The 24,711-nt window shown below is 44.8% G+C and overlaps 1 protein-coding gene across 2 annotated transcripts in view; it reads left to right on the top strand.

Annotated features, from left to right (window-relative positions):
* LOC133114268 (RNA binding protein fox-1 homolog 2-like) overlaps positions 1-24,711 on the top strand; it is a 32,155-nt gene continuing 7,444 nt past the window's right edge. The window contains exons 1-8 of one of the 2 annotated variants that reach the window (XM_061223501.1): positions 1-1,402; positions 6,448-6,498; positions 12,724-12,915; positions 13,004-13,177; positions 13,853-13,906; positions 14,547-14,639; positions 22,904-22,991; positions 23,232-23,288. In XM_061223501.1, coding sequence (XP_061079485.1) covers positions 1,151-1,402; positions 6,448-6,498; positions 12,724-12,915; positions 13,004-13,177; positions 13,853-13,906; positions 14,547-14,639; positions 22,904-22,991; positions 23,232-23,288 — 961 coding nt within the window. In that variant the 5' untranslated portion in view covers positions 1-1,150. Of the gene's footprint in view, positions 1,403-6,447; positions 6,499-10,659; positions 11,072-12,723; positions 12,916-13,003; positions 13,178-13,852; positions 13,907-14,546; positions 14,640-22,903; positions 22,992-23,231; positions 23,289-24,711 lie in introns of those variants that run through there. The other variant, XM_061223502.1, reaches the window with a different exon arrangement.

Here is a 24,711-nt window from a genome sequence, read left to right as displayed (position 1 = left end):
CTACAAGATAGCGCACACGCTCCAAGAGAACACCAAACGCATTGGAAGAGGGGAAGCAAGGAAAATATGTAGTAAAAAAAAGAAAGAAGGATTTGTTTATATTGGGAGTTATTTTGTTACGAGAGAAGCCAGGAATAATATAGGACCAAGAAACTGGATTCTTGTCATTTTCAACAATAGATTTCTGCCTTCATCGAAAACGAGATGGCGAAGTAGCGGAATGTGTAATTAGGAGGAGCCACATTTAGCCTAGATGTTTTTCAGTTAAGGCGCACGGATTTGTTTGGAATTCTGAAAGGTTATTTTCGGTTTGCTAAATCAAGGACCGTGGGTGGGTGAGCATTTCTGAACTCGGGTTAGAATCCATCTGTTTTTGGTAATGGATGTTTTTGCTATAATCGAACAATACATCGAGTTTATTTCATTGTTAGTGTAGACACGAATCGTACAGATTCTTGCCGATGACTCATAGGCTACGTAGAATTCAGGGTCTACCTTTATCCTGCCATAACTAGCTAATTGTTCTACACAGGCTTTAAACGAAGTAGGCTATGCTAATTATGAATACGTTATAGTAAACTAAAATATATAGATTGATACAGACAAATGCCGCAGAGATTCTGTCTGCGTGGTATTCCTAACACGTTGTTTTGATTGAATTCCTACCTTAATTACGTCTAGGCCTATATAGCTAATTAACAAACCGCGTAGGCCTAGACTAATATTGGAATACGGTGGATGCATATAACTTACAATTATTATTCCACAACCTAACATAATCACGCCTATGTGTCTTTGCAGTTTTTTTCTTCTTGTCGGCTAGGAAAGGAATGATTGCCTAGTTATTTAATATAATGCAAACCTACCGATAAGCAATCGCGCGTGTTCTGTAGCTAATGGGTAGGTAATTCTTTAAAATCTGATATTTCGTTGGCTAATACTTAAAACGCTGTATTACGATTCCATGTTGTTCAGTAGATTGTAGAATTAAACCCGAGTGTGAAAGGAAGAGAGGCGGTTACTGAGCTAGCTACTGGGGCAGAGAGCTAACGTTGCATCCAAGAAAGGTTAGGCTACATTACAGAGAAGGGGGCACGCTAAAACGGGAAGGGGGTGTTAGGTAAAATAGATACAGTGGGAGAATCATTCAATGTTAATGTCGACCGACGTCGCTTCAATTATGCTTCCCGTAACCCGGGGAATCATGGACCGGGATAGGGAAATGGACACAGCAACCGGAGCACATACAAACCCGCCTGGAGGCGCAGCCCCTGTTCGGGGGATGAAACGAGGAGACCCGGAGCCTGACGCACAATCAGCAGCCACCTTGAGTGAGTTATCTGGGGCGGAGTGCAAACGACCGCGGATAGACGGATCTGCCAGTGTCGGTGAGGTCGGCCAGGTAAGAGAATGGATGGCGGTCACTGTGTTTTCATGACTATTAGAATTTTATTATACACTGAATGCTTCTGTAAGCAGTATCATCATAGCTAGCTAGACCATACATTGTGACCCAACGTTCAAAAAACAAATAAGTAGCCTATATTTAAAGGTCACTGTACACAAGGTAAATTCGTATAGGCTACCGCACGGGCCTATACGTAAGCTAAATTTAAATGCAGCGCCCGAAGCAATTTTAGATTTCAATAACACCATCTTACACGACTCAGTGTCACTTAACCGTTTAGGTATCTCCGTTAAACTGTCTGTGCTCTGAGAAGGTTAAGACGTTTGATCTAGAGTAAACGTGTAAAAATAAGTATGAAAATAAGAGAATTGTTAAAATATTGTAAAAACAATAAAAGCATGTAAATCAGAGACGGAGAATTTGAAGATGTATAATAAAATGTGACTGTCTCGCCGTGTGTAACTGCATGTAAATGTGGGTGTGTACACGCGCGGCCTTATCCAAGCTAGACAAAGGTAATTTGATAGCTATACCCTGCAGTAACATTATAGCAAAGGGCAGAACGAACCAAAACACGCCATGCCCCCATATGGTTTTTTTTTCCGCCTGGACATGGATCAGGTCTATGCACAGTCACTAAAGTTGAGTGCTGAGTAGATCAGGGCTACAGAGTACTGTAGGTACCGTAGGCCAATAAAGTATTCGCGTATAAGGAACGGTGTATTTTTTCCTTTTTTGACTGGGCTTTGTCCTGACATGAACTATGAAAATAACGATTATCTTAACCTGCATCAACTGTTTCTGAAGGCTTTGTGTAAGAATGGGAGGTAGGTGAAATAACATGGGGGAGCAAAGGGGGTGGGGGGATTTTGGGGGGAGGGGTCATTACAGAAGAGACAAAGAACGAATCCACTCTTCTAATCGCTGTGGAGGGACTGAGTGATTTTGTCATAACACCTTGCCATCCGGGTTCCTGCAGAATGATCTACGGTCCTGAGTAAATCTAATAAACACCAAATATTCTCTTCCTAATTAGCTGAAGTGATGTGATGAGGAGTTATTGATCAGCCTCTCACTGCCAATCAGCTGTATTGATCCTCGTAGACTGGAAATATGCCTGTGGGGGAGAGGGGGAAATCGGGACAGCTACACTGACTGATGGGGAGTGAGTGGTGATTGGGGGAAGGGCGAGGGAGAATTGTGGGGCTGAAATCACTTTCAGGTGATTTTAGGCGGAGCGGCACTGACGCGAGACGCCGTCTGTGAGCGGAGATTAGAGCGAGAGCAGGGAAAGGCTGCTCAGTGCAGGGCACGTGGCAGATGCTCTGCTGGCTCCAGTGAGCTCCTGCACCCTGCTCTGGATATGAGACCAAGGACGATGACACGCACAATGGAGGAAGGGAGTCGTGGCGTAAGAGAGTATCCCGCACTTCAGTGTCCCCCTTTGACCGGACTGTCGTTCTCTCCCAGGCCTTAGAGATCTGTAACTCTGTCCTGATCCACATACTTTGCTTGTGCCAAAGATATTCTCTCTCCGTCGGTTGCCGCTGTTTCCTCTCCCAAAAAAACCAAGTACAGAATGAGCCCCCCTCCCCCCGCCCCACTCCTTCCCTCAAGCCGCTTTGTCGTATCGGTGGCCGTAAAGAGGCTTTGTGACATCCTAACGAGACGAAAGCTCATTTGGGAGAGTGTGTTAATCAGGCTGACGTCCAGCTGAGACGGGTTGGGGTATTAACGCTGCAGCCGCTGCTCCGTTTCACCCTGGCGCAGTGCGTTAACGCTGCTTCCGCACCCCTGCAGTTTAATGATTGGCTCCTGAACTTTGAACGCGAGGTGCCCGCTACGCTGCCCTTGACCTCTGACCTCTGCGATAAGCCGGAAGACGGCGCGGGCAGGCACAGAGTTGCGCAAACGGGGGGGGGGGGTTTAGCTGTCTAAAGATAACGGACGTGGGAGCTGCGTGCATGAACCAGCCTGCAGGATGCTGCAGACCCTCAGATCTCTCCTCCTCCTCCCCAGGCTGTAACATTCCCCCCCTCCTGTCTTTTACCGTCTCCTTTTGTCTCCCGCTATCACTGCCCCGCTCCCCCTCCCCCCTCTCTCACCATCTGCTGACCCTCGGTCATCGTCTCCCCCTATCGCTCTCTCTGCTGCTCTTTTTTTCTGTTATCCCTTCTTTTCCCTTTCCTCAGCGTGGCAGTGAAACTAAGCCTAACCCTAGTCATCTCTGCTGTGTAAATGTGTAGTAGGCATCCAGTTTTTGTTTATTGTTGTAGTACTGCAAGTGGTGTATAAGTGTGCTGTAAGTTTCAAGGCATTTTTTAAACATTATTTATCATTTGTTAACATACTGTGACGTGTAGTATTTAGAATTGTACTATTCCAAGTGGGTTTTACGTTGGTTGTTTGTCATTGCAGTACTCTGGGCACTGTGTAAGCACTCAATGCATTGCAGTGTAGTGTGGTAGCGTGTGATGTCACTTCCTGTCATCTGTGTTTATGCATGAGTATAAATTCGGACTGACAGAGCTGAATCCACCCGAGTAGAGAAAACAAGAGGGAGGGAGGGAGTGTGTGTGTGTGTGTGTGTGTGTGTGTGTGTGATGATGGGGGTATCATATTCACCCCGCCCCCCCCATCCGAACCCCCTAAGGAAAGGTCACGTGACATTCCTTATGTGTGACTCACTGTCTCAGTGACTCTGTGTCTCTGTTGTATATTAACGCTGTCACTTTCTGCCTGCCCCCTTTTCCTCATCTGTTTTTCTTTTATTTCTTCTCTGCTCTCTGTTCCCCTTTTCCCTCACTCCCTCTCACTCCCTCCTTCTTCCAGACAGATTGATTCCAGATGTTTCCAAATTCTCCCTTCCCCCCCCCCCCTCTCTCTCTCTCTCTCTCTCTCTCTCTCTCTCTCTCTCTCTCTCTCTCTCTCTCTCTCTCTCTCTCTCTCTCTCTCTCTCTCTCTCTCTCTCTCTCTCTCTCTCTCTCTCTCTCTCTCTCTCTCTCTGTTCTTTAGTCCCTCCCATTTTGCTCCAAGATGGCTGCAGATGTGTTTTTAACTGTTTGTGTGCAGAGAGTGTTAATGCTAATGTGTGTGTACTCGGCTGGGGGGGGGCTCTACGTGCGCTGTTGGGTATTTACCCAAGCCGTGGGGTGTACTTTGTACTTCGTCTCAGGATACTGGGCAGTGTCCCTCCTGGAACTAGAGCCTGCAACCTTGGAGTTGCAAATCCCCCTTTTCCTCTGCGCCTGGACACATGGCTGCCTGTTCCAGGCTCTGCAGAATTCTCAAAATGGCACCCTCCGAGTGAATTTCCCCCAATCTCTCCAGCTCAACTCAATCTGCTCAATTGCTGTTGCTAAAGGGGTGTGTTTCTGGGGTTGCAGAACGTTTTCATGGCCACTTCGCGTGTCGGTGCCTTGATGCTGCACGCTGATGAAAGCGCTCCCCCGGGGGAATGCGCACGAGGGGCAGATTGGTTCCAGATGAAGCAGGAAGTGTCGATGGGGAGACAAAGAGATGGCTGTGTGTATGTGTCTGTGTCTGTTTGACTGAGAAAGAGTGTGATTAGACCCCATCTTGTCTCCCTGGTTCAGTATGGTAAAGTCATTTACAGTGTAGTCAGGCTCTTAGGTGAGTGCATCTCTCTGCCGCTGTCGCCATGGCACCCCTGCCTTTTCTCTCATTTGATTGGCTGAGGGGGAGAAACCAAAATGATTCTCAGTGGAGAAGGAGGGGGAGGTGAGCAGTGTTTACTCACAGCCTGGCTGAGCAGACAGAGCAGCCCCATCATCACTGAGATGCCCCGGTTGCCCTGAGCTCCCACTGTACCCCCCAGCCCTGTGCTGAGGAAACACGCCTCCCTTTCCTGCTGCAAACACAATGGACTAATCTGCTTCTGTAACACTCACATGTTAGGTTTGTTACTGCTGCTGTAACACACCTTCATTTCCCCCGTTCCCTTTCAAATTCAAACCAAATATAACCACAACCAAGCCAGTGTACTATTACAATTATTATTATAGTGTAATAATAACTTTTAAATAATTATTGGGTTGGCTGCTACTCACCGTCTCTTATGGTTATGGTACATCACCACACTCTGGGAGGTGCAGTGCGTGTCTCTCAGAAAGATTGGCATTTTTTTCTCTAATTCTCTGTATCGAATTGTAGAAAGATGGGAGTTATGTTTTTAAGTTTGGTCACGATTAATTTTCCAACTTTAATTCCAATTCTGCTGCTAGTGCCTCACATTGTTTTATTTATTTCATCCAACCCTGTGTATGTCTGCATCTTTATGTCGTTAGATTGATTCTGTAGTTGGTGTGTCTCTTTTTTTTTTTTTTTTTGGTCTCATTGGAAAGGCCTGATTTCCATTAGCCTGTCGCTCTGTAATTAGGTCCGTGAGCTTCGCTGGGGGAGTGGGTGGAGGAGCAGGATCAGTGGCCTCTTAGTTTTCAAGGTTTCAGCTTTTCGTCGTCGCATGCTTCCCTCTCTCCCACACTTCTCCCTCCTTATTCCTGTTGTTTTTGAGGAATGGGAGAGCGACTGCGCACTGATGGGCAGAGGCACAATTAATCTAATTAAACCTGATTACAGCACAATTAGTGCCAGCACACAAACCCTGCTGCCTCTGATGAGGGCCAGAGAGTGATGCATGGCTAACCGCACGATTCGCTCTTTGGCTCCTGCGATTCATTCATTCACAAGATTCACTCCTTCATTAAAGTAATTCAATGCTCCACTTGCACTCTGTTGCTCGCACAGATTAAAATGCTAAAATGGCTAACGCTAAGTGGGTATCCACTGTCCAGTGTTGCTGTGACTCAGCTTGTCTGTATGGTATGCACATAATGGTGTAGCATTAAGTTGGCATTGAATTGTATGTGTTAATACATTTGATTTACAGCTGTATTTATACATCAATGCATAAGTAGAAGTAAAATGAAGTCACGCAATAAAAATGAATGTAATGTACTGGAACCATACAGTGACTGCATTGTATCACTTCATTAAAAGGGCCTGTACTTTCTTTTCAGAACAATGACCCCTTGACCCCTGGTTTCCATGGATACCCACCTCACAGTCAGGTAGGATGTTGCTATCACTGGCGTTCTGTGTTACCCTTAACTCTAACTGTTCACAGATCTGCCTTGAACTGTGGAAATGGTCTCAGCTATCATTGTCTTTCCATTTGTGTCCCTCATTTTTCTCTGCCTGTGTGATTCATATGCTAAAGTTTCTGCACAGCACCTGCAGTTGCACAGGTTTACCACAGGAGGGTGATATTGGCTGTCTCCGTCAAGAGGAGATGAGTTTACAGGATTTGGGGCAGGGGGTTTATCTGGAAACGAGGAGTTACCTGTGAGGAGGAAAACCCCTGAGCTGGTTTGAGGGGTCGGCCTATTGGTTGGAGGAACAGCCTCCTAAATACTGTGTCCGCAAGCTATGTACTGTATACTAAACGTACTGCCTACTTATTTCACTACACGATGTGCTCCCGAATGCGTACCATGAGTACACTGGATGAGAAAATGGGTAACATCTTCTTTAAATGTAGCATACTTAGAATCCCCAAATGATATATATATTTCCAGGGTTTGCTGAGTGTATTTGGGAGCACACATTTCAGGAAGTAAACCATGCTTCCCACCAAGAGGAAAGGGTAGACCAATCTTTGGGTGCAATCGCAGTCCAAAAAATCTAAGAGGAAGAGGTGGGGGCCTTTTATTACAATATTCATTAGAGAACATGGCGAACATTAGCCTCATTGGATTTGCCGTTATTTAACATTATACAAACGTCCCTACATCTTGTTACCTTTCCTGACTTTGCTTCCTGACCGCAGTCAGCTTCAAATATTGAAAAGAAATTGCCAAGTGGCACAATTTAGCATTTAGCAACGACCATAACTTTTTTTTTTTCCACATTATTAACCGAGCGTACAGGTAGCTCGGTTAATGAATAAAAGTATTAGTATAAATATTTGCTAGCTATTGGGTTTGCTGTTGCAACCTTTAACTAACTTGCTAGCTTGCTTTCTGATTAGGTTTTATCTGAGAAATCATGCTAATTGTTCTCTTCAATAGTTTGGTAGTTTGGATTCCATGTTACCTGGGTAGCTATAGCTTTCTCAGTTATACTGGGTAACGTTAGAATAGTTTAGGCAGTAGGAAAATACCTAGGGTAGCTAAGGTTAGCTACCTCTGCATGTCGGAAAAAAACAAAAATGCCGTTGCACCGATAAATATTATGTGCATTTTATATTAAACGCTTTAATGCCAAAGGTATGATTTTTTTTAAAGAGCCAATATCACTACAAACGACAAATCAAATGAGGTTAATGTTTTGCATGTTCACTGTTGAGTAGGCTATATAAAGTACGTTTACACAAAGTTTGAGCAAAATTGGTCACCCCCCCCCACACCTCAATTTTTCCAGAATGACCCATAGTACATGCGTTTATCTGTCTGTTGTGTGTGTGTCTGTTTGCCTGTAGTGTGTGTTTATGTGCAGCTTGTGCATATGTGTGTGTATCTGTTTTTATCTGCCTGTAGCTAATCCTCAGATCATCCTCCATTCATCCTGTCATCCTCCTCACTTACACTGTAATCCTCTCATCCCTCACTTTTCCCCCCCTCTATCCCTTTATCTCCATCCCGTTATCTTTCTCTTTCAGTCCCTTTATCTCCATCCCGTTATCTTTCTCTTTCAGTCCCTCTGTTCCTCTTCACATGCCTCTTATTACACGTTCTCTCTCTTTGGGGAAAGAGGAACTGAGCATCTGTACATCTTCAGGGGCTGTGAGTGATTGTTTGAATGCAAATAAGTGCGTGCCTGCATGTTTGTGAGTATGCTGTGTGCGTTGTGTGTGTTGGTTTAGTAATCTGGAGTGTCAGGTTGGATGCGATGCTCTAGCAGCAGGATCGTGTCTGCGTGAAGCGCTCTGTTGTGGAGACGACACCAGGCCCTGATGTTCTGTGAGGAAATAGAGTGGGGAGGTCCCCATGGAGCAGATGGGGGGACAGACGGAACTCCCAGCTGAAATGCACCGAATGCAGTCGCTCCTGCTGTCCTGAAAAATGTGCAAATGGAGCTCACTATCACAAGCAGTGGGGGTGTCCATTTCAGGGAGAGGGAGAGGGAGGAGATGCTTGGGCTGTGAGAGAGAGCATGGAGTGATGGCAACAGAATGAGTGAGAAGGAGGAGCGGGAGGTTGTGGAGAAGAGAGGGACCATTTGAAGGGTTGCAGGACGCAGACATGGCGGTCATGTTACTTGCGTGCAGTAGAGAGAGGTGAGAAGACCGGTTTGCTGTAATGGGGCTGTCGAAGGCTGTGGTGTTACTGGTGTGTTGATCTGCTAACTGCAATTCCAACACATGTGCCAGTGAATTCAGGGCTAACTGTGAACCAGGAAACTGCCGTGGAGAGAGGAATAGTCAGCTGTGGGGGCTTTTGATGTTTTGTTGTTTAAGGGAAGGGGACAGGTGCTGAGAAACACTTCCAGTTCAGTGTGGACAAATGCAATATGGGGACCTGTTGTATACTGAAACTACTGTCTCTGTCACTACCTCTCTCTCTCCCTCAGCAGCCGTTATCAATGCTTTTTTCTGGAAGGGGAGTGGGGTGGTAAAGGGTTTAGGGGGAAAAGGTCCGTTTTTACGGTAACATCGACCACCCCTGGTGTCCTGAGAAAATGGAGGTGGTATGAGGCTGAGAAAATGCACACATTCCCTAACTAGAAGATTCAAAGTTTTACCATTACACTCAAAGGAAGTTGAAGCATTTGGCTTGGAATTGGGGCTGGTGAGAAAAAGCTCCTCATTTATAAAAATATGTTAACACACATACACACACACGCACACACACTTTCCCATCCTCTTCTATGATTTTGTTTGAGAATGAGGTGCTTTACCTACTGTTGTGACTGACTACTGGGGGGGGATTCCATAGTTCCGCATGATTGTCACCGTTAAGCTACAAACAAACACTGGCTGCATGGAAAGAGAGAGGAATTGGGAGAGGGGGAGAAATGGAGAGGGCTGTTGGAAGTATTTACAAAGCCCCACCCAAACTTGCAGCCCCAGGGGCCGACGCTAACCTGCTGCACCACTACACCAACACTGCCCTGTATACACATCACACTCGGACACTTTGCGAAGTACCTTTGCTCTGCCCCCCCCCCCCCCCCCCCCCCCCCCCCCCTTAAAACAGGTGGCAAGTATTTGCTTGAAACACCGTTTTGCCTTGTATCCTAAAGGGACTGCTGTGCTCTCCAGGGCTAGCAGTTACCTTCTGATCCAATGGCGTTTCATGTGCCTAACAAGTTTCTGCAAGTCGTCATGCTCGTCTGTCTTAAGTGAGGAAGGCTAGTTAATGTGGCAATTTGTACAGCAAATGGCCGAATCTAGAGCAGCCATTAATTACACCTGCATTCGGTCAGGGTGAAGGTACAGTGCATTGGTGCTTGTGTGTTAATGTTGTGAGTCTTTGTCAGGTTGGATACGTTAAGCTGCCGTAGTGGCAGAATCAGACCTGGAATGCATGGAGTCTTGGAGACTCCTCAGCATTTAAGGGTCGACTGGGAAACAGGGTGGTGGGCTCTGCCAGGAGAGAGGCAGAGTTTGAAGTGTAAAGGTGGGATGTAGCATAAAATGGAGGCAGGAGGGAGAGGACAACTGAGCCTTAGGTACACCTGGACAGGTCTATGGTAGAGCTGATGCTGTAAAACTCCTAATTTCACCACAATGAACCTATATGTAAAATATTTTTTACTTTTCAATACAAACTATGAAGAAATGTCACCAAGTTTCACATCTGGAAATACTCTATCTCGCAACTGTTTTGTATGTATCTGTTGGAAGCTGATCCATCTTGTCTGTATTAGGGAGGCATTCTGATTTAGACAATTCTGTAGTATACACGTAACATCCCATATTTCGTTTTGTGAAAGACTGGATGTTTGTAGACGTGTACAGTCTTGATGCACAGGAACCGCCATGTGCTTGTGCTCCTTTGCCTGCGGTTCTTAGAGATTTGGCCAATTGACTAAGGGAGACCACGGTTACATTTCATTGGTTTGCACCGAGGTGGGCGTGGCGACGATCTAACGCGCCGCCTCCCGTAAGAGGAGAAAGGAGGCGGGGCAGTGGTCGCGAATGACTGGCATTCACGGGTCTCCTTTCTCAGTGGCGTTCGCTTTGATTGGCGTGGAGGGGGCGGGACGGAGATAAAATGCCCGTCTGGTTTCTATCAAGTGAAAAGGATCCAAGAAGAGGAGGGAGAAGGAAGAAAGGAGGGAATATCAGACGTCTGTTCGGCCACCAAAAAGAGAGGAGAAAACGGATTGCACGGAGAACGTAAAGGGGGAAAAAAAAAAAAGTTTTAGTTTGCAGTCGCGCGTTAGATGAATGTTACATTTTATTCCTCAAAATTCTACACACAGGATAAAGCAATGCGGGATCGAGTCAGCTGCGAATTACTAACCGTTAACAAACTGTCGAAACAGTAGGAACTTACAGTAACGCACATGTAGCCGACAACTACAACGAAAGTAGACCGACTCCAACACGCAGCCCACACGTTGAACACTTTCGACCCTCTCCTGACACCTCCCTGCCCCCCAACCATTCGGTGTATGGAAAAGCATATGGTGCTTCAGGTAACAACACCGTGCAGTCGCCGTCTGTAGCAAGGGGGTGAGGGAAAAGTTTTGTAGGCGCTTACTGTGTTTTTGTGTTGATACTTGTAATTAATACTCAAAATGAATACTCGATTGACCATGTTTGATGGGATTTTTTTTTTTTATGACCAGTGGACCTTTATGCATTTACCTATACGGCGATCTAAACAACATACAGTAGACGTGTTGGGTCACCTGGTATTTGCTAATAACGAAGTTGCCGTTTCGGGACTATTTCTGTCGTTATATAGCACTGTAAATTAAGTTTTAACGTTAATTGTATTTAACCCCACGAATGCGCCACGCGCTGTTTGCGTTCTGCTTATATTGTGCGGCAGTGTGTGTGGTCGAGCTGTGTTATTATCGGCCTGTGTCTTTAGCAAGAAACAAATTGAGCTACAACGGTGCTGTGCGCGCTCTATGTAGAAACTGAAACACAAAAGAAAATGCTGGTGGGATGACGCCAATGTTAGGCTATTAAATGTAGTTCATAATTCTTTTTCTGGCTATGGCTGTAGTGTACCAGATCCCTCCTCCTCCTGCAGTGTACAAAACTGCCATTTAGGGCTGTGCTGTTCCTCTGTCTCATTGGCAGGAATGCACTTCTGACAAATTGATAGCCCCCCCCCCCACAGTCTCTTCCTTTCTTTGCATGTAGCAGTCCTGTGGAAATACTGTGTACTGTAACGCCTCCAAGGCACTGATGGTGCTTTTGTCATTGTGACTCATTGGACAGCAGACAGGCATACCCCTTAGTGACACTATGTGTGTGTGTTATGTGTATTTTGGTAACTGCTGAAACCCTCCTGACAAAGATAGAATAATACCCTCCATGTGCCACCAGCAGACAGCACATACTGGTGCACACACTTACACCATGTACACATTGCATTACATTAATATAGCAGACTTGGTTATCCAGAGTGACTTGCTATAAATAAGAAATGTACACACACAAACTTTACACCACAGAGACACAGGAAATAAACAGCATAGTTGTTGATGTGTAGTGTGGCAGGGTAGGGGTCAATTCTTCATTTGAGTGGCTGATTAATTCCAGTTGAATTCTTGAATTTCCCTTGTATTTGGTGGCAGGATGTTGCATTTGAATAAGGAGAAATGTAATTCAGTGAAATTCCAAAGCCTAATCTATTTCATTTACCACTGTATAACAATGTTTGTGATATTGACTTGCATTGTTACAAGTTAAATTTATAAAATATAATTGAAGTATTTAGTCTTCTGAAATGCATCACATTAATATAAAAAAGATACTTTACATACTACTTGAGTTTTAGTAGTCTGAATTTATTTTGTTAGTCGTCTGAACATTTTGTTAAATAGTACAGATGCATTATGTGATGTGGGGGAATATGAATGTGTAGTGTGCACACTGGCATGGTTATGTACGTGTCCATTTGTGCGCTTGTATCCTTTGTATCCAATGTATCAAATTTAAACCGCTTCAATAATATATGCAGTTGTGAATATTTCATGGCAGACTGGCTATGCCCGCTTCCATAGAGCAGGGGTGGGAGAGTGATATTTAATAGCACTTCACTGTACTGCACGGCCCCCCGGCGTTGGCCTGGCTAGCGTTACACTCACCCGCTTATTCCTGTCTCTTACAGGGCTCGCAAGATTCGACAGGGGGTCAAGAGGGGCTTGTGCCTCCACCCTTCTCTGCTTACCCACCACCGCCGCCTCCTCAAAATGGGCTGGGGGCAGAATTTGGAGGCAGCTTGTTTGGGGCCGGGGGACAGGGTCCCACGGAGGCCGGGGCAAATGGCTCATCAAACGCCCCTAGTAGCCTTAGCGCCCCGGTGAGTGTGTGCGCACGCGGCCTCAACTAGAGCTTTTAGCCCAGCCGGCCAGTATATTAATATTGTATGAACCTCCTTGCTCCCTCAGCAGACGGACGGCGGTTCTCCAGTGGAGGTGGGGGGTCAGTGCGGGACAGGGACAGGGGGAGTCGTGGCAGCTGGCGGAGGAGACTCCTCGGAGGCCAAAGGGACCCCGAAACGTCTCCATGTCTCCAACATCCCCTTCCGCTTCCGGGACCCTGACCTCCGGCAGATGTTTGGGGTAAGAGGGTTCTCACCGGGTGAGGTAGGGCTGGAGTGGAGTGCAGTGAGGCAGGCGTGGTGGGGGCATGGTAGGGTGAACATGCCTACTTCCTGTTTTGCTGAGTCAGGTGTGAGACTGGGAAAAGGTCAGATGTTTCAGTATGAGAGGGACAAGTGGTAGAAAGGTATATGAAAGCTGCACGGGACGGGAAGGAACGTGGTCAGAAAAACAACTTAAAAGATGCTTGTCTGTGCGACTATACTGCCCCCTGGTGAATATGGGGCTTATTGCAGTTAAAACTGTTCTTTGTTATGAACATTTCTGCTGCGTTCTGGCTTGGCCAGTGCCTTGACCAAGAGTTTACAATTTGTAGATGTTTTCTTGATGAAATGGGTTATTAAACTGTAAAATATGTTTTCAGCTGAAATATTCTCTCTGCTGATATGATCATTAACTAGCTTATTTCATCAAAAAACATTGGAGTGCAATCTTTTTTTTTCCTGTGCAATTAAAGTGACATAATGTAAATTCATCTTTATAGTCTCCCTCTAGCATCCGGGTCTGATCATCGCATGTGCACAATATGCCTTTATTATAATACGATGGCTTCCCCTCCAGCTTCATGTGCAGCTCTTGGAAGACAATTTACTGTTGGCTCAATTCTCACCCTGCTTCTGTTTCTTTTTGATGCAGCAATTTGGAAAAATCCTGGATGTTGAGATCATTTTCAATGAGAGGGGGTCAAAGGTGAGTGAATGGGCAGTGATGGCCTACATAATTGATATGCCCTGCTCTAGAGCAACTACAGGTTGTATTAAGAACCTTACATGAAATGTGTCTTTAAATTATAAAAAGGAAACTGCATTTGTGTTGCAATGGGAATTGTTCTCAGAATTGTTCTCCATTTTCATAATGTGGCCAAAGAAATAGTAAAATCTTTCCTATTGGCCAGAAGATGGCAAATTGGCTCAAATCATAAGAATTTGTCACCTGACTGAGACCAGCCTTGTAGAAAGATTACCTTTGGAATTTAACAGGTGCTCTTATGTGGATCGACTGATAGACTGTACACAGCTGGTAATAAGTACACTGGTAAATGATGTCTTGAAAATGTTAGCACTGTAGTTATAACTGATGTTACATGCCTGAAGACAATGTGTGTAATCCCTTCATCTCTCTGGCTTGTCTTTCCTGTGTCCTCTACATCTATTTCTTGATCCATTCCAACTCCACCCCCCCTCCCCCCCTCCCGTCTTCTGCCCTTTCCTCTTCCGTTTGTCAATTTTGACACCTTCATCTTTCCTCCTTCCAATCTCTGTACTTGGATGCATTCCTCCCCTCCTTTTCTTCTTTCTCTCTTTCTTTACCCCTCTTTTTTTTCTTGAAGGGTTTTGGTTTTGTGACGTTTGAGGCTGGTGCGGATGCTGAGAAGGCCAGGGAGCGGCTCCACGGTACTTTGGTGGAGGGACGTAAGATTGAGGTGATTTCATTTCCTGGTTCTCTGTTCCCGTGGTTACTGCTTCAACTGTGCTGACACTCGTGGGACTGATACTGTGGCCTGCAGGTCATCCACTGCTCTGTCACTACTGACCTTTTGTTTATTTTTTGGTTTGTCTTGGGTTTTTTCTTTTTTTTTGGCCACTCTGTTGTGCCGTAGGAACACAAGGCATGCTGGGACGTGTTATAGAGGAGCATGTCCTATTTTGCAGCATTTCTTTACCTTTTATTTTTACTGCTGTGTTGCTCCTTTTCGTTTGTTTTTGGGACTATCTTCAGGAGCAGGGCATGATGGGAAATCTTTGGAGTAAGGTGGTGCATGGCAGTCTCCACACATCCACTGATGTGAAAGACCCCACTTTCGAGTGTCTCAGCCTTGTGGCACTGCATGCTGGGGACTCCTTGTGAAACGCATGTGCTCCCACACCAGTCGCCATGGCAGGTCTTTACCTTGCCCTGAGGGGCCGGGCCAAATTATGCATGAGTCAGTGTCTTGTGTTCCCTGTGTTTATATTTGTTTTACTTACCTGCACTCTGGGTTTTGGCAAGCAAAAGTAACTGACCTGCAATCCTAGTACTGCATGGGCTTTTGGCTGTGATAACCACCAATCCGTTACTATACGATGAAACTGTGATGACATGTTTTGCAACCACAGCACTGCAGGTGTGTGCCTAGTTTTCGGAATTGGCATTAGCGTGACTGCAATTATGCATGAGTGTGGCTGGTCCGTTAGCATTAACGTAGTCTGACTGCAGTTCTGCACGGGTGTGGATGGTCTGTCAGTGTTGGCACAAGGATTTAAGTCGTGTGACTGCTGTTGTGTGTGTGTGTGTGGTTGGTGCGTGTAAATTACCGCTGTGAGAGTTCAATTTTGCATGTCTCTGGCTGGTCTATTCGCATTAGCATTGCCTGATTTCAGTTGTGCATGGATGAGAATAGTCCCTTATGTAGTGGGTTTAGCGAGTTTCAACGTCCAGTGTTGGTGACTCGCTGCCTCGCTGATGCATGTCCGGCAGAATCCTGACTGAGGCCAGTTGCTGAGCTGGGATCTGTTTCGAATGAGGGAGTGGGCTAGGATAGAGGTGGGTTGGGCGATCTTGGCCAGCATGTGTCTGACTGTCCAACCTGTTTGATTTCTGCATGACTTAGTAACTTTTGCTTCATATGTACAGAAACGAGCCAAACGTGCACAGGCTGCCCTTGGTTGCATTGCATCCCTGCTGCATGGGTAATGTAGTTCTGTTATCATAACCACAGTATTGTGGCATGGGTAATGTAGTTCTCTCACTATATAAGCACAGTATTGCTGCATTTGTAATATTAATTATACATTATATAAGCACAGTATTTTTGCATGGGTAATCTATGTATTGCTGCATGGGTTATCTAGTTCTGTTGCATTGTCAAACCACTGTTTCTGCATGGGTAATGTAGTTCTCTTATCCTGTGTATGACACTAATGCTGCATGGGTAACATAGTTCAGTTGCACTTTTTATTGGCAGTCTGGTACTGCATGGGTGTGTAACATTGTAGGTTCATGAGCAGGCAATGCATGAAATGCACTATAACAGCACAGGCTGTGCACCACTCGCTCATTGAAGCCAGTGGAGCTTATTGAAGCGACTGTGTGCGAGTTCAAAGCATTTATGTTCACTGTGGCTAAACTACACCTACTGTGGTCTCGTGCCTTGCGTCACGGAACGCTTGGACCCAATCCCCAATAAATTAATTTGACTAATCCTAATACTCTTAATGCTGGGGTAGGCGATTCGATTTTTTTGGTAATATTTGTTGAAATTCTGCCCTGGGGGGGGGGGGGGGGAATCTGATATATGTGACTGTCCCAGGACAGATTTTCAGGGAGTTCCATTTTTCATCACTCCCTGTAGCTAACATCCAATGAGGGCAGCTTTCAGCCTGGAGGCGGGCTTGCCTGCCTCTCAAAATTGTGGTGCGTATCCCCGAGAGGCTGACTGGCCACAGCAACGATGAACCAGTGTGGGTGACAAAGAGGAGGGCTGTGTTTTTATACATTCAAAATCCTTCTTCTACCCAGATTCTGCTCGCACCCAAAGATCGCCTACCCCTGCTTTAACTTTAAGTACAAATTTTAAGTGTATGTACTAATTGTAAATCACTGAATAAGAGCATCAGCCAAATGCCTAAAATGTAAAATGGAAGTTAAAAAAAGTTTAGTTCCTCCTCCCACACATTCACTTTTTAGTTGGATCTGAAAAAGCAAGCATGAATAAAGGACTGCTGTGCGTGAATAACCCTGTCTGGATCACTCTGCATGAGACTGCAGAGCTCTGTCTGTAGCAATATCATCAGCACGCAACAGGCATGCTCTTACCTGCTTTTAATTGTCTCATTACCCAGACTGTCTGCTACAGGATATGACATCAATTCAGAACAGTAGTGTGATTGGTTTCCTTAGTTAGGGGCCTGGGTCTTTAGCTGGGGGGGGTCTCATCCCTTGCTGCATGGAGTGGACAGGTTGAAACCGATCTGAAATGCATGGTTCAGTATCTTGCATCTGATAACCTGCCTCAGCTTGCAGTAACCTGGGCAACGGTGCACTGGGTGCATAAGTGGATTGAAGTGAATGGTTCACCTATATGAAAAAGTGGTTGGTTTTTGTGGCAGTGCATGGTGCTTTTCCCTGCTGTGTGTTTGTGTATGAAATCGTGTTCGTGTGTTAAGCAGCTCTAGTGTTCCACCTCCTCTCTTCCACCACAGGTCACTATTCCAGCACAGCTCCACTTTACCAGGTACTTTTGAATGGGAACAGGGGCGTGACCCAGACCCATTCACTCAAATGTTCTCGGCCATTTATATCCACCACAAGCATGAAGTTGCGTTTTATTTTTTTTGATGGTCTACAGTAAATTATTGTAACTGGTGATTTGTTTTAAGAGACACTAAGCTCTTGTGGATAAAAACCAGTCAGTGGTGGTAAACTGCTACATCCGCCCTTTTGTTTGTGGCTGCCACACAAGTTTATCTAATGGAGGTTGAGCCCCTATTCAGCCCTTCATAAATATGTTTGAACATTTTTATAAATTGTGCCCTAAAGGCACTTCCTGCTCTGCTCCCAGGCTGGCTCTGAGAATGGCGATCAGCATGAGCTTGAGATGGAGGTCAGTGCTTTGTGCTGGTTCAGGAGAGTGTGCCCTCTGGTGGAACAGTATGGGTCACGACAGGGGGACTGCATGCTGAGAGAGCAGTAGGCGTATTGGGTGTGTGTGTCTGCGTGCGTGTGTGTGTGTGTGTAGTTGCATATGTGCAGTGAAATTAGGGTTATACATGATCACGCTGCTGACTGAACTGTGATTGGCTGTCTGGGTGTGCATGGCTCCATGTGTGGTGGTGAGTGTGATGTAGTCACAGTCTTCCTCTGTACTCCTCGATACTGACCTGTGGTCTACATATTTAAGACAATTCATCTTTTTGGCACAAGTTTCCTAAACAGGAAGTGGCTTGAGCCTGTATTTGTGCTGTATAAGTTTGCAAAAAAACTGGTAAAATGAGTAATACTGAATACAAAAAATGATAATTTCTGATGTATGAGTCAGTGTTTTATATGAGAGTTCATAGAACGGTCAGAGGGGTTCAGATGCAGACAGTGCTTTGGGCCAAGTACCCATCCCATAATTCTCTGCATGACCTGAAATCATTAAGATAAATTCAAAATTGTTTTGGTTTCTGGTGTGTTTGTATGCCTGTGTGTGTGCGCGTGTGTGTGCATGCAAGAGGGTAAGGGGGAGAGTGGCCCCCCCCCCATTTCTCTCTTGCTCTTTCTTTCCCTCCATCTTTTTCTCTTTCCCCCCCTCCATCTCTGCCAGTCCAGATTGTCTGTTTGGCTTGTGTGTGTTTCTGATTCACCCCAAATTCCAGCTCCTCTGCCCCTCCCTGGTTTACCCCCCTGTCCCGGGTCTCTGTCTGCACACATCCATCCATCCCTCTTTTGGGTACCTTTTTCCACATCTGTCCCTTTCTTCCAATCTTGTGCCCTTTTTCAGTTGTTTGGCGTTATCAACAGTAATAGACTGAGAGCATTTCTTTAGCCTGCCCTCTCCCTCATCCTCTCTCATTCTGCCTACACTGGCTATTCTCTTTCAACCTCTGCGCTCTCTATCCCTCTCTCCATTCTCTGTCCCTCTCTCACTCTACCTCCATCCTCTATACCTTTGTTTTCTCAGTTGAGCCTGAGCAGAAAAATACTTTAAGGGCATGAGTGTAAGGCTTGTGCCCGTTTAAATTTTAAAATGGATCTAATACCAAGTAAACATGCTTAGCTGTGCATATAAATGGTCCCAGTCTGTAATGTACAGTATTTTCATATTACTAGTGATATTTGGGACCATTATGTAAGTACAGTCTGTAACACAATTTCAAGCAGTAATGTAAAAAAGATGTCTCTAGAGTTCTGTGGACCGTAATTGTGGACATGAATTTAACATTAACATAATGTGGAGTTCTGTCAAGTAATTCCTATTTGTGTATTAAAATAGTGCTTCAAGAATCTTGTATTAAAATGTGTATATATATTTTGGGCTTGTGAAAATGGCAGTATTTAGCAGCCATATGAGGTTTTGGGTGACCTGTTTCCCGAGCCGACAGGGTTAGGAGTCCTGATGCTGCTCTCCTCGCTGCGAGCTGAGCCTGTGTCTGTCTGTCTGCCCGTCAGAGTTGGTGCAGATGACTCCTTTATCAAAGGGCCTGTTCAAAAGCTTCTGAAACTGCCTTCATTTGCAATAATATTCCTTTATCTTTAGTTTAAATATTATTTTTAGGGGGGAGGGGTTCGTTAAGTTTATTTTTTTTATTTTTTTTATTTTTTGGTTTGTTTAGGTTGTTTGTTGGTTTATTTATTTGTTATTTTTTCTGTTTCCCTGACGACTTCTATGTGTGTTGTTGTCAGTCTCCACGGTAACCACTCGCGTGTCCTCACGCTGTTTCCCCGGCAACGGTAAGTTGTATACATATGACATCATTGCTGACAGACCCCACCCCCTCCCCCTCTAAAAAAATTGAACGCAAATAAAACTTGCTTCTTAACCAGTGGCACCGATCTTCTCATTTTCCTGTTAAGTTGTTCTGTTAGCTGCTTGCTTGTCTCATTAGCTTTATGATTAGACATTTCTTCACAAGAGTGCAGAAAATGATCACATTCTCTTATCAGTCATTTAACATTCAACTGACAATGAATATTGTGTAAATCTCATAGCGCACTATGAACAGTTGTATTTAAAACTACTGGATTCATGCCATTGGTCTCAGAGTGTAGAGTCATGCTGTCCAGAATGTTCTATATCGCCAGTGCATGATAGACAGCATGCACAAAACCCCCAGAATTTTCATGTTTTATCCAGTCTTTTTGAAAAATGAAAATCATTCAAATTGAAGAAATTTTAAAACAAATGGTGAAGGGAAATTACTTTTCCTATAAATCCCTCATTTACTGTGGTTAACGGCATCAGTACATCTAGCAATGCAAGCTTGTGTGAGGTGATTCGTTTTCTAGACACTGTTTTTATCACTAATCAAATGAATTGACCGAATCCATAAAATTCTGTGTAAACTGCTGTGCCGGCTTGCTGAGTTCAGACAAACATTTTTGCATATTTGAAACAAACTTGCAAAAATGACCTTTTTTGTGTGAGGAAACGACATTCAGTCGAAAACAAAGTACAAAACACAAGAACGTCATTAAAATGGAAAAAGATGGGGTTTAAATAAATGAAATTGAATTTCAATAAAACACACTATTTTGAGTTTAGTCTGAAGGCTCACTGCAGGTCTAATATTGTACCTTTAGCAGTTGTAACTGCTGAATCTGACACTTGAACATGTTGAGCATATAGTCTTCCTAGTAGATGGTAGCTGATTGGGTAGGGCAGGGTCACATCAGTAGTATACAGGAAATAAAGATGAATGCGCTCCGCCCAACCTCCGCCCCCCCCTCACCCCCATCATTAACACTTCCTTGGAATGCCCCAAATGTAATCATCTTCCTCTGTGACATGGCTTACCAGATTCATCTGATTAATTCCTTATTTCTCTAATTGATTTGTAATCGCAGAATTAAACGTAACACAGTTTTGCTTAATTTTATCATGTTGCCTGTAATTATGGTGCATACATTCAGCTTGGGGCATATTCTCTTTTTAAACAGGGTGTAGGGTCTCATCGTCCCAACTTCACATGGAGGGTTTACTGTATACACCTGTTCCAGTTTAGCTGGTATAACTCTCCATAAAGTCTACAAATATACACATTTACACCAACCACAGTGGTTCTAGCACCCTCCACCTCTGTCTTTATGAATACATCTTCATCTGCGAGTGCTCGATTTGTGTCGCCGTTTCAATTGGCATTCTATAGCGGTGCTGAAATTCCACCTCCGCCATCTTAAATCGTCATGCTGGCTGGTTTAGAAATGGTGACTTATCAGTACTGGAAAACTAGCCTATAAACGGGTCCGTACCACATAACCAGGCCATGGGGCAGGCTTTTCTACCTTTGCATTTCTCAGCTTGGTAAACTCTGAGGGTTGTTTCAGCAGTGTGGAAAATGGTGGCTTTTACACCACAATGTCCAAAATGGTGGTGTACTGGTTTCTGGGGTGCAGCAAGATAAAGTGGTTTGATTGGACCAGAGCTGGGCTTGCTGAGACGATCAGGGAACATCCTGGGAATATGATTCGCTGAGGAAATCATTTCCCCTTCTATGTTTAGGGGCAGGGGGTAGAGGTGAACTCTGGGCCTTTTGGGGGAGGACTCTTTCCCTTGCTTTTGTTGTTTTCATTTTTTTTTTGTTGAATGGTGTGTGTATAGTTTGTGTGTTGGTCTTAGTTTGTGACACCAAATATTAATGCCTGGCAGTGTTTCTTATACATCATTTGATTTACTTTTGGGTATGACGATTGCTTTCTCTTCTCCTCTTTCTTCCCTTCCATCTTTTTGGTTCTCTTGTCTTCTCTGACTCTTTCACTCTATTTCTCTCTCAGCCCCCCCCCCCCCCCCCCCACATTTTAGTGATATCTGTAGGAGAATGGTCACTGACTCAAATTGCTTTTTTGAATGATGCACCTTGGTATTTTTATTTTCAAAAATAATTTTTACTTTTGGTGTTGCTTATGTAGATGAAATGTTCTTTCTCTTCCTTCATTTTTGTGTTCCCTCTGTTTTTGAATGGACTGGCTCTGTCTCTCCCACCTGCATCCCCTCCCTTCTTCCCTGTCTCATCCCTCTCTCTCTCTGTATGTATATGACATGGGAGTGCTGCGATTGTTTTGATTGGTCTCTATTCTGCATCCGAAGCTTGCTGATTGGCTGATTTTTGGTTCTTTACTCTTGGTCATGTGATGCGCCCATACTTGGCTGTGTGTAATTTCTGTATTTTATTGAATTTTATTGTTTTATTTTGTTGGACAAATGTTTTTTGCACTCTCTGTCCCTACCCCATATTTATTTGACTTTTATTCAAAGTAATAGGATGTTTCTTGATTTTAATCAGTATGTTACACATTTGAATCTTTCGCAGCTGAATTGTGGGCTTATTCTTATACATGGGGGAGGGGTGGGAGGGGGTTGTTAACCAATGCTGAAATATTGAGATTCATTTTCTCTCTTCCCTATCTGATTTGCATGTTTGTTTTTACTGTAGGAGTAATCCGAAAACTTACACAGGCTAACACTTGCACTAACGTACACTGAACATACACGTGTTTCAAATGACAGGGAGAGGTTTATTTCGATGGTTGTGATTCTGTGATAGTTTTCAGGCAGTGGGAGAGTACAGCAGCCAGATTTGAGCATATTGATTAGTATTCTTTTTTTTTCCAGCTGACATTGTGAATCTTGTTAACAAGTGCTCCATCAAAAGGAATTCAATCAGTTGCATCGATTTTCCTCATTATTTACAATGAGGCTGTGATTAGATTAAACATTACATCACCGCACACACCCCAGTAGTAGTAAAAAACACACACAAACTACAAATTACGATTTCTAGGCGGACGGTAACATATATCTAAGTTGCATTAAGTTTTTGGACAACCCGAAGTTATCCATCTCCACGTAGCATCTAGTAGATAGCTTAATGTTGTTTTTGTCATTGGTTAGTGGTTGCGTTTGTATATGTCTGCGTGTGCGTACGTGTCTGTGTGAGGTGTGTCCTCAGGTGTGTCTCATGTTCAGTCTTCTCTGGTGTTGAGGTGTGCCGTCTCTCCCTCCTGCAGGTGAATAATGCTACGGCCAGAGTAATGACCAATAAGAAGATGGTCAGTCCTTACCCGAACGGAGAGGCACTCAGCACACTACCCTACGGTAACTCCCGCCCAGTCCCCGCCCCCGACCAGCTTTGGCCCTGCCATCAGCCAGCTAAGATCTCAGCCCCACAGTCCAGGCCAAGAAACACAATCACTAGCCCTATAGTTCCTACAGACCTGACTGCTAACTGAGGTGTGTGTGTGTGTGTGTGTGTGTGTGTGTGTGTGTGTGTGTGTGTGTGTGTGTCCTTCTCTCTCCTCTCCTGGTGTGCCGCATCACCCTGCTTGGCGTGTATAGCAGGGTGGAAGCTGAGTCCGATGGTGGGAGCCATGTATGGCCCAGAGCTCTATGCAGGTGAGGCCCTATACATAACCCAGAAACGGAGACATTCAGGAGTTAAACGTAGGCGAAGAATGGCCAGCTAGATTTAATCAAGGATTTTCTGCCTCAGACATTAAAGTGTGTTCTGACCTCTTTAAATCACAGGTCGTCTAACCAGAAAAATCGGTAGGATTTAACTAGCAAGCTCACTAGCCACCAAAATTTAGCTATGTTAATATTATAGCAAGCAATCCAGAAAATGTACCACAAACCGCTTAAACAAACAAACAAATCAAGCAGATTGGTATCACCCAAACCTGTCACAGCGACAGTGCATCCGGAAAGTATTCACAGCGCTTCACTTTTCCCACATTTTGTTATGTTACAGCTTTATTCCAAAATGGAATAAATTCATTTTTGTCCTCAAAATTCCCCACACAACACCCCATAATGACAACATGAAAGAAGTTTTTTAGAAATTTTTGCAAATTTTTAAAAAATAAAAAACTAAGAAATCACATGTACATAAGTATTCCCAGCCTTTGCCATGAAGCTCAAAATTGAGCTTAGGTGCATCCTGTTTCCACTGAGATGTTTCGACAGCTTAATTGGAGTTCACCTGTGGCAAATTCAGTTGATTGGACATGATTTGGAAAGGCACACACCTGTCTATATACGGTCCCACAGTTGACAGTGCATGTCGGAGCCCAAACCAAGCATGAAGTCAAAGGAATTGTCTGTAGACCTCCGAGACAGGATTGTCTCGAGGCACACATCTGGGGAAGGGTACAGAAAAATTTCTGCTGCTTTGAAGGTCCCAATGAGCACAGTGGCCTCCATTATCCGTAAATGGAAGAAGTTTGGAACCACCAGGACTCTTCCTAGAGCTAGCCGCCTGTCTAAACTGAGCAATCGGGGGAGAAGGGCCTTAGTCAGGGAGGTGACCAAGAAACCGATGGTCATTCTGTCAGAGCTCCAGTGTTCCTCTGTGGAGAGAGGCGAACCTTCCAGAAGGACAACCATCTCTGCAGCAATCTACCAATCAGGCCTGTATGGTAGAGTGGTCAGACAGAAGCCACTCCTTAGTAAAAGGCACATGGCAGCCCGCCTGGAGTTTGCCCAAAGGCACCTGAAGGACTCAGACCATGACAAACAAAATTCTCTGGTCTGATGAGACAAAGATTGAACTATTTGGCGTGAATGCCCGGCGTCATGTTTGGAGGAAACCAGGCACTGCGCATCACCTGGCCAATACCATCCCTACAGTGAAGCGTGGTGGTGGCAAAACCTGCTCCAGAGCGCTCTTGACCTCAGAGGTGCTGCAAAGAGGAATGGGCGAAACTGCCCAAAGATAGGTGTGCCAAGCTTGTGGCATCATATTCAAAAAGACTTGAGGCTGTAACTGCTGCCAAAGGTGCATCAACAAAGTATTGCGCAAAGGCTGTGAATACTTATG

The sequence above is a fragment of the Conger conger genome, chromosome 16, assembly GCF_963514075.1.
Source record: "Conger conger chromosome 16, fConCon1.1, whole genome shotgun sequence".
NCBI classification, from domain to species: domain Eukaryota; kingdom Metazoa; phylum Chordata; class Actinopteri; order Anguilliformes; family Congridae; genus Conger; species Conger conger.
Note: the sequence above shows the minus strand (reverse complement) of the source record. Positions and strands in the feature narration are given on the sequence as shown.